We start from the raw sequence: 12,762 nt of genomic DNA, 5'->3' as shown, positions 1-12,762 counted from the left end.
GGTCTCCCTCTTCCTGTCAGCTCTGCAGCTTTGCCAAACACCGCTTCCCCTGACATCAGAGAAACCAGTGACCTGTATCTGCGATTTGAAGAGGAGCAACCTCTTTCATGGCTACGGTGAAGGGCACTGTCTGACATAATTGTAACTGTGCAATGAAGATTTTTTTTTGAATGAACAAATCATTAAATGAACAAAAATTTAAAAAATATGACTAGTCTTAATGCAAAAGCAAGCTCAAATATCATGGCACCGACGAGCTCACAAAATCATTTTGATGTGCAGATAGCCAGAAATAAAGGCAAAAGCCATCTGTTTTTAAATAAAGCAGTCCTAGATGTGGGATTATATTTTTGTGTTGTAAAATGTCACCAATGGAAAAACAAGGTAAATATCGACATGTACATAGGCACTCTTGGTATTATGCCTTCTTAACTATCTGTGAATTAAGTTATTACAAAATAAAGAGCTTGATTTAGGTAAAGCAGTAAGTGCAAGCCCGATCTGTCAGAAGACACATCTGCCAGTCGGGGCATCATTCATTGACAAGTCAATCAGATGGCACTGTAAGGCTGGTCAGGGCATTTGTTTAGCTGCAAGCTGCAAAAATGGCCATCGATCAACCTCTGTAAAGTGGTGCGCCCTGGCAGCAGCAGCTCGGGGGCGGGTCATGTACCTAATGAACTTGTGGCTCAAGAGGAGAGGAGGGAAAATGGATTTTTAATAGCATCTTATGGTTATGTGGCCTGCATGTGGCAAGGTCTTCCCAGAAAGAGAGATCAGAAGTGAATGCAGAGAACACATATGTGACAAAGGCCTCCATACGACGATCAGATAAGGATGTGGTGGTCTGGCCAACTTTTCAGCTTGACAGAATGGCTCAGGGAATAAAGTGTAAGGCTCAGCTTTTACACAGAAACCCCATAGACTCAAAGCTTCCATTGAGAGAGAGGTATGAGAGCAAGGGAGCAGACAAGTCCCCCTAAAAATTATGTGTGTGGCTTCTGGCTTATGTTGCTGGTTGGAATCTGTCTAGTAAAGCTCCTGCTACGTTTATAAGATAGCCATTCTGACCCAAACCCCCATGATCCCCAGGCTCCAGAAGTCTCCGCTCCAAACTTACAATGACCCTTGGGGCTGTGGTCACCTAGAGCAGGACGGGGATTGAGAAAGCCGAACAGTCTCTCAGTTCTGACTCCCCAGGAGTGTGGTGTGGCCAGAGTGCCTTGGAGAACACCGTGGCCATGGAAGAACCTCCCAGAGGGTGGCACCAGAGGCCACTGCAGGCTGGGCCGGGCCTACAGGGGATGCCTGGCCTGCCAGTCTTCCCCTTCCTAGTTAATCCTGTTAAGGACTGGTGGGGGGCGGGGGTTATTAGGCAGGTGACTTCTCTCTTTAGTTCTGAGGTTTGAGGAGGAGAGGCCTAATTGCTAACGCAGACACCTCCTGGGAGTTGGTCGAGCTGGCTGAGACCACTAGATAGTACTTTGAGATCATTTTCCACGGACCAGGAGCAGGACCGCTGTGGGAAGACAAAGCATATTCAGGGTCGGGAAGGCACACTGAGGTAGCCTTCTGGGACTCAGCCACATTTGGTTCTCTGCTCCTTCTGGGCATGTCTGTACCTCTCGGTGCCCTTGCAGTAAGGTGTGACCACATGCCTAGCTGTGGCCAATGGACTATGAGGGAACGCCATGGGGTCACTTGCAGTTCATCCTTCATCTGAGACCTTCTGTGGTTCTCTTCCTCTGCTGTGCTCTTATGGAAGAGGTCTTGGGTTAAGACGATGGGCTAAAATTTTGAAGCAGCCAGGATGCTAAATGTCACCTTGAAGGCAACTTGCCCTGGACCATTGCCCCGAATTATAGCCATTTTGTGTGAGAAACTTGGTGTGTGAGGCTGATGAGATTCTGGTGTTCCTTTGTTCATATGCTGTAGCAGAAACAGGATCTACCGTCACGCATGCTGCCCCAGAGCCCAAGTGGCAGAGTCAGGACTCGGATTCTGAGCCTTGAACCAGCACACCGTATGAGCTCATCGGATTGTTGCGAGACGGTCATTGTTACAACTCCAGACCAGGCTGAGTGTGACAAGTTCTCCCACCTGCCCTTGGCGTCACCTCCACATAGACCAAGTGCTACACCCTGAAGAGGGCTGCGTAAGTTTTGCCACATTCAGATCCCACCCTGAGCATCGTTTGACTTCTACCATATCCAAACTCTTGCTCTTGTTAGGGGTGGAAGTGATTTTCTTTCTGCCCTTCAGGTACTTGGCTGAAACCCCTGTAATAAAAGAAAGGTTAATGAAAGAAACACAGAAGCTTCTTCACATGTATACCTCATGTCGCCATGGAGACACCCAGGGAAAAAGAAGTAACTCCCTGAGGTGGCTTGGAATTCAGGATTAAATTAAACAGGATTAAATTAAACAGGGAAGGAAGAAGGGGTAGGGAAGCCTTTTCAGGGAGAGTCAATGATTTTTAGGAAACATGAAGAGCTCTTTAGAAGAACAGATGGAAGGTATCACAGTTTGTGATGAAGTTTATCAGGGTACACTGTTGACTTCTAGTCTCTTCTTCTGGCTGATGAACCTCCAGGGAGGGGGACCTGTGACAACTGTGTTCCTTTTGGGGTATCTGCCTTTAGGAAATAAAAGGATTTCAGTGAAATCCTCTCCCCATATTTGCTGTTTTCCAAGTGCCTGCAGCTCTAAGTAATCCATGTATCAGAGGCAAATTTGGGGATTGCAGATCCTGAACTCCTGTGGTCATATTTTGGGGTGGCATATTCTAATACCCTTTACCCTCTCATTTAGAAGACTTTAAGCTTCATACATCAATTAGGCTACACAGACAAGCCCTCTTCTGGCTTCAGCCCTAGCGAGACTGCCATTCAGGGCGAGTCTGAGGGGCTTCTGAGAATATCGTGAGCCGGTTCTCTGTCTGCGTCCTAGCTATACCGAGCTCACCTCTATGTGCGATGTTCTGTGACCTTCCCTCATCCTTGGATAGGTTCAATATGGACACCCAGAGAGAGATGTTAGAAAGGGAACTTCAGACTCCATTCCAAGCTTGAAAATTCTGGAGCCCAACTCAGGTAGCTGAAAATCTTGTCTCCATGAAAATCAGTCTAGAAGATCTGGCCGTCGAGCTGGAGATGTTTTGAATATTCATCACAGGATGTTGACCCTGTAGGGCAAGTATCCCCAACATCCTCAGGGGCCCTCATGGCGATGGAAATGAGAAGCTAGCCAGTGGCATCTGCATGTCCCACGTGCTATCCAAAGTGGGAGAGTTGCTACAGAGTTCTGGCGGATTGTCGTCCTGCAGAAATACAAGTATGTTGCCAAACCTTGACATTTCTCATTAGGAAGCAGAAAGAGAGCTCTATATGGAATTCTCCCCATTTTGAAATATTGGTAATTAAAAACAGAACAACAGACAACAGTTACAATTCCAAGGCCAACAGAACATGCCTGGAGGGCAGAGTGGGTTTGCAAGCTCTGCCCTGTGACAGACGTTTGAATGAGGGGCACTTTAGCTCTAGGCATGCATTGAAATGTAGCAAGAGCTCAAGCTGACTTGACTTTGGCCTACATTTGGAATGAAGGGTGGACCCCAAAGGACTGACAAGTCTGACTTGTTAAGTAATAATGAGGCAGAATAGCAAGGGGGTAGGGTGGGGAAGGCAACATGAACTTTAAATCCAGAGGCTTGGGTACAAACCTTGCTCCCCTACATGACAGTTGTGTAGTGAGTACGTTATTCTTTCACTGGAGTCTAGGTTGCCTCATCCACAGAATGGAGAATAAATCCTAACAGGGTTGTGAGAATTAAATTTATGTGTAAGAAAGTATCGGCCACCTGGTCAGTGCCTAGTTTGTCTACTTCCTTTCAAAGGCTCCAGAGTGAGGAAGAGATTTGACAAAAGCAGCGTTTCTGGAAGAAAGGCCAAATGGCAGTTTGGACACTGGAGACAGAGAGACTGGCAAGATCTCAGGCAGTGTGACCAACTTGAGAGGACGAGTAATTACTACCATGTGGCCTTGGAGCCAAGCCCATCCCTAGTGACAAGACCATAAAAGTTGACCTCCTGGCTCCTCCATGGGTATGGTGATGGCCAGGGTGCGATACGTAGTGCCAACAAAAGTTAGGCTGTGCCAGCTGTCCTGTCTGCTTCCCGCCCTGTTCTCGGCCAGCCAAGAGGGGCAGGGCCTGGCCACCCGTCAGCGCTGATCCCGATGGGGAGTTTTTAAACCCAGACCTCAGTGCCAGCCTCAGACCTACGCCAGACCCTGACCTTTGCCGGGTCGCCACAGACATCCTCCTCTATCTTAAATAGCAATGAGTCTCAGCAGAGTTCTCACCAGCGTTCTGAGCTACTTACCAAACTCCTCTTCGGAAGACACTTCTTTTGAAAGCCAAGGAGATGTAAGTCACATGCACGCATTCCTACATCAAAATGCCCCAAAGCAGAGTCCTTGCAAGGAATTAAAAAACAAAACAAACTCAATAGTCTCACCCCTCAGGAGCTGCTGGAAGAGACAGGTTTACACACTAATCACAATTAAACTGTCATTGCCAGTCAACATCACCAGCTTCCCAAAAACTTTCCTTAAAGAGAAAATGATTTTTCTGGCGAAGAGAATCACCTGAAGAAGAGGGCTTGCTGGGCCCCTCGAGTCTCAGAATCCGGTCTGGGGTGGGGGCTGCTTTTCTAGCAAGTTCCAGGGTGATCCTGCTGCTGCTGGTAGGGGACTCTGCTTTCAGCAGCACTGCTGAAATGGGTCTCTCAGTACTTACCTTAGTTCACAGTGCCAGTGAGCAATCCCAAAGGCACGGGAACCCATTTGCCCTCGATGAGTAAAGAGAAGCCAGGGTAAACGGCAGAAATAGGGTAAAGCAATGCCAGAACATCTGACATAAGAGCCACAAGCTTCACTTATAAGCCAAGAAATGTAAAGGTGCAGGTGGTTCATTTTAACGGGGAACCAGCTAAATAGGTTACAATTTATTGGATGAATAATATCCAGTGACAGATTCAACTAGGAACCCAAACTCTTGGATATAAGAGTCTGATATTATTCAAGGCCTGCAGTACAGTGTTTGCCTGGGGCCAGCACAAGCATCCCCTGGAGCGTGAGAAACATGCTCAGATCCCACCCTAGAACTTCTGGGTGATGCTGCTGCTGTAAACTCAGGCTTGAGAAACACAGAGAGATGGTTCTGCCCTCACAACTAGGGAAGAGCAGCAGTCATGGTCCAGGGGAGAAGTGGGACCACCTGCTCACTTCCAGTATTACCCACTAGCTTCAGGGCGTGGGCAGCTCTGAGTTCTGCTCATCCCCCGTCCCCACCACTACTCACATGTGGGCAGGGAACAGCAGGCAGAGGACAAAGGTTACTCTTCACAGGCTCACAGTCTTGGAGGCTACACTCAGTTGAGGCTTCAGAGTATCAAATCATTTTATTACAAAACTTAAGCTATTTATTAATCATTCAACTCTTCTAAAAAACACAAACACGAGAATAAAACAAACACACCCAAGCTCACTAGCCCTTGCAGGATAAGCAGCAGACCTGGACGGAGAGCCTGCAGGTGTTTTTCCTTCTACCTGTTGTCCGCACTTCCTCACATATCCTATGGTCCTCTTACAGGCAAAGGAAACCGAAGCTACAAGGTTCACGTACAAAAGGGTCATGACAACTTTAGAGCTAGTTGGTGCTAATGGCTTATACACTCTAGTTGACAAATAAGCACTAATTCCTACTCCATGCTAACCTTTACTGTCATTCTTTGAAACTGCGTCTTTGGAACTGGTTATGTTCCTTCACTGTAGCTATAGCCCCTCTAGGGATCCCCGAGCACAAACCCTAAAATCCACACAGTCTCCAAGTTCAAGTATAAACATTTGTTTCAGGACAACCCCGGACTGATGTAGTGTTTCTTTACATCTCTGTAGTGTATGTTGGGTGTCATCCCCTTTGGCAGGCTGACCAGACAGCAGCACCATGAGGGGACAACACGGTCAACTCCATTATGGCCCATTCCATCTGGACACTGCCCCACAGTCAAGGCTGAATGTTGAAATCAGTGATGACCTCAGCCTGTCTTCATTCGGAAGTTGTACTCTTAGGTAACCAAATCCATTTCTTCATGGTCAATTCAATGGAGCTTCCAATGGTGTCAGACACACTCTAAAGAGAATCAGATGAAGATGTTTTTTGAAAGAGACTACATTTAATTTTACCTTCCTAAAGGAATTTACAGTTAAACTAGAAAGACAGGTAATGTTTTATATTCCACAATGGAATTGAGTTTTTCCCCCAGTCCAGGCACAAATAAGACACCCCTCCCCCTTAAGGCACTGCCCCCCACAAGCTTATGCTCTTGTTCTGTTCACTCACTGATGCCTTCCCATCATAAATAAGAAACATCTTAACGACGCTTACAGAGAGAACACCAAAATGGAATGAGGGGACAGGTGACGAACAGTGGCTAGGTAAGAATCCACTGCTTATCTGCTGGTCACTGCCCACATTTACTAATGTCTCAAAGCCTGCAAAAAGCATTGCTTTGTGGATCTGTAGCTGACTTTTAAGATTAATTAAATCCCAAACATAATAAGAAGGGACAATGCACATAACAGAAGAATACTATGGTGACTGACATCGTTGAACTCCAATCTCTAAACACAAGGAAATCCAGCGGGGCTTAAAGCAGTCTGTGAGTCCCGTTTAGGATGTCTTTTTAGAATACCGTGTTTGATTTTATATTGAAATTGCAAACTCAAGCTGAATTCATGTCTAGGCATAAGACTCATTTAATCAATTTCAGAAAAATAGGACTTTCATTTGAATTTCTCTTGTGCACAACAATCACCCCTGTTGGTCTCTAACGAAGTATCTATTCACAGCGTACATGTTTAGCTCCAGGGGCACAGAAGATCACACTAACACAGGAGAATGCTCCCCATTAGTTTTCAGTAAAAGAGAGACTCTTGAATAGTAGCTCAAGTCCATATGCAGTAAATGCTTTTTTTGAATAAAGAACAGGATCCCCAGTAGTGGCTTACCCCTTTTCTATCCATTTTATATATCTACAAGCCAGAGATGAATGCTCCTGGACAAAAGACGGGATACTGGACCTTAGGAAGCATCCTGGGAGGGAGCTGGGGGCTCTTGGCTCTCAGGCTCCGGAGGGGGTGCGGGCACGGCTTCTTTTTTCTTGGCTGCCAGGAACTCGTGAATTGCTCTTTCTATCTGTGGTCTGAAGATGTGGTTTAGTTTGGGATCCACCACTTGAGAAATGATTCTGTCCACTCCAGCTTCCAACATCCCTGACCTTGTGGAGACAAAGAGACCACTCTTTGAAGGTCCCTGCACCCTCCACCCAGCGACCTATTTGCACCATGCATACCTGCAGTACAACATCAAAACTGGAAAAACGACACCAGTACGATTCAACCTTCCTTAGTTTTCACACATGGGGCTAGACACCATTGTGTGTTTGCACAGGCAGCTCTGTGCCATTTCAGCACAGGAGTGACTTCAGGTGACCACCCCCACAATGAAGAGCTCTCCTCAGCCACCACAGCAACCCCTGGTGTGACCCGTTTCAGGTCACACTCACCCCTACCACCTCCTGCCCCTAAGCCCTAGGCAACCCCTGATCTGGTCTCCAGCGCTGTCATTGTTCACCAATGTGACATATATGGAATAGGCACCACACATCTTTTTTTGATACTGGCTTTTTTCACTCAGCATAATTTCCTGATATTTCTATTTCTAAGGAGGTAGGCTTCACAAGCTTTTAGACATCCTAGAAGAGCCAAGTGGATCAAGACCTGAACTTGAGTGCTAGTAATAAGACCAAAAAAAGGACCGCAAGCAGATTAGAAAAAGCCAGATGCCATGACCGGCCTCTGCTGTTGGGCCCAGTAACACTAAGAAGTCACCTAGATGAGCCAGCAGCAGCACCTTGTTAACTAAGGTTCAGTTTGTGACCGAAAGACATGCTTTAATAAGACTCCAGGTCTTCCTGACAGCTGCCCTTATACTTTAGACCTCTCGCCCAAGATCCAAACACTGCTATCTTGGTAGAAAACGCCCAGGTGTGTGCCAACTACACTGAAAACTTCAAGCAAGCCGGGAATCATGTTTCGTAATTTGGAGTATCTTTCGAGGCACCTGGTCGAGTTTACACAGGAGACCTATGGAGGCTGGATAAACTAGCAAGAATGTCAGTTGAGTCCTTTGATTACTTGAACCTTAACTTTAATAAAGGGGTGGACTGCTGCGACGTGTGCATGTGATTTTCTGTAAAGTACCATCCATCCTGACCAGTTAATAACACCTATCAGCTTTTCTGTGCCTCCAGCGGTGAGTACTTTTCACTCTTAATTCTGATTACTTACTGAACCACACTTTGCCTCAGACCATTTCGCAACTGGTTTTTGTTCATTGTAGGATTCCATTCCTGCTTGTCCAGATGTGTTGACACAAAATTATCCACTTTCTGCCTCAGGTTCTGGTAAGCTGGCTGAAACATTTTTAAAAAAGAGGTAAGGTAAGAAGTTATATGCACCAAAATTTTAGAAGTCAGTCATTCAAGGATACGGCTTTCCACAGAAATGTAGATGTCTCAAGCCCCTAAAGACACTTCTATCATGATGATGAAGACGGCCCTGAGGCCCAGAAGAGCATGAATTAATGAGCAACAAAGTGCTAACATTACAGTGGGCAGGCACAAGGCTAGCAGATGCCTTATCATCCCATTTACTTTCCAAGTAACAGTACAGGGAGACTCTATTAACTCTCCTGCCCCCACTGAAGAGATTAGAAATTCATGCTTAGAAAGGGGAAACAACTTGCCCACATGGCCAAAATGTGGTAAATTCAAGGTTAGGATTAGTCTGTTTCTGAATCAGAGGAACTGGGCTCTAGCCGGGCACCATGACTAACTGGCTGTCTGACTTTCAACAAGTCACCAACCTTTCAGTCTCAGTTATTTCCATCGGTAAACCTGAAATGTTACCATCCCACTTATCTCACAGGGTATCCCAAGCAACAAATAAGGGCTCAGGAAAGCCCACCACATAAAATGAAGGGCTACGCGAATGTCGGCACGATGTGAGAATGGAGACTGAGGTCAAAGCCTATGGAACAGTTGGAAAGGCTGAGGGGAAGCACAGCTTATGGCCAAAAATGGCGCTTGAGGCTCTTATTGGCTTAGAGTTGATTTTAGACCCAACTATGATCAGGACAAAATTAGAAGGAAGTGGTGAACACATGGAATTTGTATTCTTAGCCTCTAAGACCTTCTGGTATGATCAAACCAGGTATAATAATGTGCATTGCTGCTAGGCATCACCCCTGCCTCCCTCTGCCTGGGCAGAGACTGCTTCTCTACCCCAACGACATTGAGTTTCAGCAATGCAACATGGTCTGGTCAATGGGGTGCTAGTGACAAGAAGCCTTAAATGCGGTCATCCTCTGTCTGGCTTGGTTCTTGTGCTCTGGTGACCCTCTATGAGGGCATGTCCGGGACCTAAGATGAGTTTGTATGCAGCCAAGCTAAACCCAAGCCCAGGTCACCTGAACCATCTAGCAGAAGCCCACTTAGATTAGCTCAACTTTAGCTGACCTGCAGCCCTATCAGCATGAAGATGAATGCTCATCATAAGTCACCACGATTTGCTTCATCGTGCAGTTTTAACTGTGGCAAAAGTCTGCTAGCAGTCAGAGGTAAAAATCGACAACGAAATCAGCAGGCTTAACTCTACAGGTGTGCTCTTGCCAAAGTCCTAGGGAACTGACAAACACCCATGTACTATCTACCTAGCAACTCCTCCTTCCTCTCCTCACAAGGGCAGGACAGAGAGTGCCATGTTCTCCTGACCACAAATGGGGTGCCTGACCCACGCTAAGACAATGCTGATGTTCCCTGGGATTTTCAGAACAGGGATTGAGAGTCCCTTTCTAGAGGAAGAAGAGGTAAGATGTAATCACAGTAGGAGTAACCGAACGGATGACGCTGCTCTGCGGTGACAAGACAATAGCTATTATGAAGAACAGAGATGAAAGACACCTTGTGGAGCATCCCTGGTTCCAAATGCATTGCTACTCTTCTGACAGCCTGTTCAATCAGTCCTTTCTTGGGGTGCCCAATCAACAGATTCACCACTTTGCTTAAAGAAACTGGAATTAATTTGTCACTCAGAACTATGCATCCTGATACTAGATTTTCTACTATTCCAAGTAAGTCACCTGGTTTGAAATGATAGTTACTGTTTACTGAAAAATAACAAAAGACAACAAAGGTCACCACCAAACCTGAACAGATCTTGGCAACACAGAATCATCCCTTCAGTTCTTAAAGTGAAAGGACAGAATGGGCCTGCCATGAATATTCTATTGTATTATCTATCCCTCACTTGATTCACCTCACAGTTTGTTCTATTTATTTGTATTTTAGGTACAATGCAAAGTAAATTACAACATCATCAGTACACTTTCCTCGAAATATTTCAGCAGTCTGGGAAGGGGTCCAAGAATATACATTTCTAACAAGTTCTCAGGTGATGTTGATGCTGCAGATCCAAGAGCCACACTGAGAACCATGGAGCTAAAGCCACAGTGACTGAAAACATGCTTCCAGAATTAAAACCACCCAGTGACTAATGGAAGGAATATTTAAGATGTATGTGGGGAAGGCTCCAACTCTTCTTCCCCCAACAGCTTTACAATACTACTTTTCTTTCTTTCTTTTAAAAATAACATGCACAGGGGCACCTGAGTGGCTCAGGGGGTTAAAGCCTCTGCCTTTGGCTCAGGTCATGATTCCTGGGTCCTGGGATAGGGCCCTGCATCGGGCTCTCTGCTCAGCGGGAGCCTGCCTCCCCCCCCCCCCGCCTCCTTGTGATCTCTGTCAAATAAAAAAATAAAATCTTAAAAAAAAAAATAATAACATGCATGAGGTGCCTGGGTGGCTCAGTTGTTAAGCACCTGCCTTCAGCTCAGGTCATGATCCCAGGGTCCCGAGATCGAGCCTTGCATCAGGCTCCCTGCTCAGCGGGAAGCCTGCTTCTCTCTCTCCCACACCCCCTGCTTACGTTCCTTCTCTCCCTGTCTCTCTCTCTGTCAAATAAATAAAATCTCTTAAAAAATAAATAAAAATAAAAATAACACGCATACTACATTGACTTAGACACATAAAACAGAAAATGATAGGAGGGAAGAGCTTATGATGGAAGTTGAGAGCATCCAGAGTCCTAGGAAAGGTGGAAGCTCAGCTGATACATATCTGAGACCTTTAAATAAGGAAAATTAAACGTTAAATATTAAGCACTTCTAACACCATGTAGCGTATATACCATTTGGTCTACATGTCAGTTTTCTACCCTACAGTTCAAACTTTGAGGACTGGTAGTGACTTACTTGTTCCTATATCCACATAGCCCCCATGCTGTAGGCCAATAAATGTTCAATGAATAAATGGATGATGTCTTTCCCTATCTTTGAATTGTAATTTTAAGTTCACGATCTTCATGTTAGGTAGGCAGATTTTCTCGAAGACAAGAACTTACTTCTGTAACAAAACCTCTTTAACCTTTAACCCTAGTCTTGTTAGAAAAGCTTCTGAAAAGGGAGAAAATGGAACATTCCAGCAACTACTGTATGTCTGACACTTAACACAGCTGACTTCATTGAATCTCCATGACTTTGGCAAGTAACCTGAAATAGCATTTTACTAGGGGGTTAACCTATGGCATTAGGATCTAAAATTGGCACCAAACCCCCTGTAATCCACGGTGGAGTACAAAATGGGGTTCCGCACAGTGTATCTTAATTCAACTGGATGTTCAAGCCTGCAAATCACTGAGCTAGAGAAAAGGAAGGAACAAATAGATACAACGTTCTGATGACTGCATTCAAACCGTTCTCCCTTCCTTACCTGGCTTTCTCCAATGTTCTTAACACACAAGAGGTTTGTTACTGAAGGGCTTAAAGAAGTCTCAGGTTGGGAAAGATAAGAGCTAAGCTCTGAAACCAGTACTGAGTCCCCAAGTTCAGAGAAACGACTGGACCGTCCCACAGCTAACAGTGATGGGAGCCCAGCCCACGTGTACACCACTCAGAAAGCTTCCTGTACTGCCTCAAGCGGTCTAACACCTCACTGCTGAGATTTTCGAAAGTATCTTTTGTTTTCCTTTCTGCTTTAGAAAAGCCAGCCTGCAACACTGCCATCCTCACGCCCAGCCCAACCCCACCCCCTTCCTCCCAATACCTTGGTGTCCACGTCCGCCAGACAGTCCCGGCGGAAGCTGTCAAACAAGCCCCGGCTCTTGAGCTGCTCCACGATGAGAGCGATGAGCTGTGGGTCTCCGGGAGGCAGTGAGGCCGGGTTGATGGGGCCGCCGCTCCCACCGGCCCCTGTCGCGCCTGTCGCCGACCCGGCCGAGGCCTGGCCCGCTCCGCCGCCGCCCACCGAGCCTGTGCCCCCGCCGCCGCCGCCGTCCGCCATGGCTGTGCCCTGGGCCCACAAAGGAAACTGAACACGACTTCTCAGGGACAGAGGGTCTGGGTCATACAGAGGTGGCAGAAGCGCCCAAGGAGAAGGTGTTGGGGGGAGAGGTGGAGGAAGGGAGGGAGAAGGCGGCGGCGGCGGAGGAGGAGGCGGTCGGCTCTGAGGCAGCGGAGGTAGTGGTAGGAGCGGTAGAAACGGCCCGCTCCATCCCGGGCGCTGTGCAGATGACGTCACAAAC

At 46.6% G+C, this 12,762-nt stretch overlaps 1 protein-coding gene and 1 long non-coding RNA gene across 15 annotated transcripts in view; one reads left to right on the top strand and one right to left on the bottom strand.

Annotated features, from left to right (window-relative positions):
• Positions 1–5,290, top strand: part of LOC101688785 — a 246,410-nt gene extending 241,120 nt beyond the window's left edge. For 11 of the 13 annotated variants that reach the window (XR_006605404.1, XR_006605398.1, XR_006605396.1 and 8 more), the window contains one exon: positions 21–206. This is a non-coding gene — a long non-coding RNA (uncharacterized LOC101688785). Of the gene's footprint in view, positions 1–20; positions 207–1,935 lie in introns of those variants that run through there. The other 2 variants (XR_006605406.1, XR_006605403.1) reach the window with 2 other exon arrangements.
• Positions 5,291–5,436: 146 nt separating this feature from the next.
• On the bottom strand, positions 5,437–12,732 carry BOD1 (biorientation of chromosomes in cell division 1). Of its 2 annotated transcripts, none has more exons than XR_198355.3 (4): positions 12,285–12,732; positions 8,413–8,537; positions 7,072–7,340; positions 5,437–6,193 (listed from the first exon to the last, which is right to left on the bottom strand). XR_198355.3 is itself a non-coding variant. In XM_004737584.3 (4 exons), the coding sequence occupies exons 1-3, from the start codon at positions 12,519–12,521 to the stop codon at positions 7,145–7,147; spliced, it is 558 nt and encodes a 185-aa protein (XP_004737641.2). In that variant the 5' UTR covers positions 12,522–12,732; the 3' UTR covers positions 5,437–6,193; position 7,144. The 2 variants fall into 2 exon arrangements, 1 of the variants encoding a protein (XP_004737641.2); XM_004737584.3 differs by having other exon boundaries at positions 7,144–7,340.
• Between the last annotated feature and the right edge of the window lie 30 nt (positions 12,733–12,762).

The sequence above is a fragment of the Mustela putorius genome, unplaced genomic scaffold (genome assembly GCF_011764305.1).
Source record: "Mustela putorius furo isolate JIRA1106 unplaced genomic scaffold, ASM1176430v1.1 tig00000145_pilon_pilon_pilon, whole genome shotgun sequence".
Taxonomy (NCBI): Eukaryota; Metazoa; Chordata; class Mammalia; order Carnivora; family Mustelidae; genus Mustela; species Mustela putorius.
Note: the sequence above shows the minus strand (reverse complement) of the source record. Positions and strands in the feature narration are given on the sequence as shown.

Coding starts and splice junctions, on each gene's coding strand:
- BOD1 (XM_004737584.3), bottom strand. CDS start 12,521: ATGGCGGACGGCGGCGGCGGCGGGGGCACAGGCTCGGTGGGCGGCGGC. Junction 8,538..12,284: donor TGGCGGACGTGGACACCAAG/GTATTGGGAGGA, acceptor AAAATGTTTCAG/CCAGCTTACCAGAACCTGAG. Junction 7,341..8,412: donor CTGAGGCAAAGTGTGGTTCA/GTAAGTAATCAG, acceptor TGTCTCCACAAG/GTCAGGGATGTTGGAAGCTG.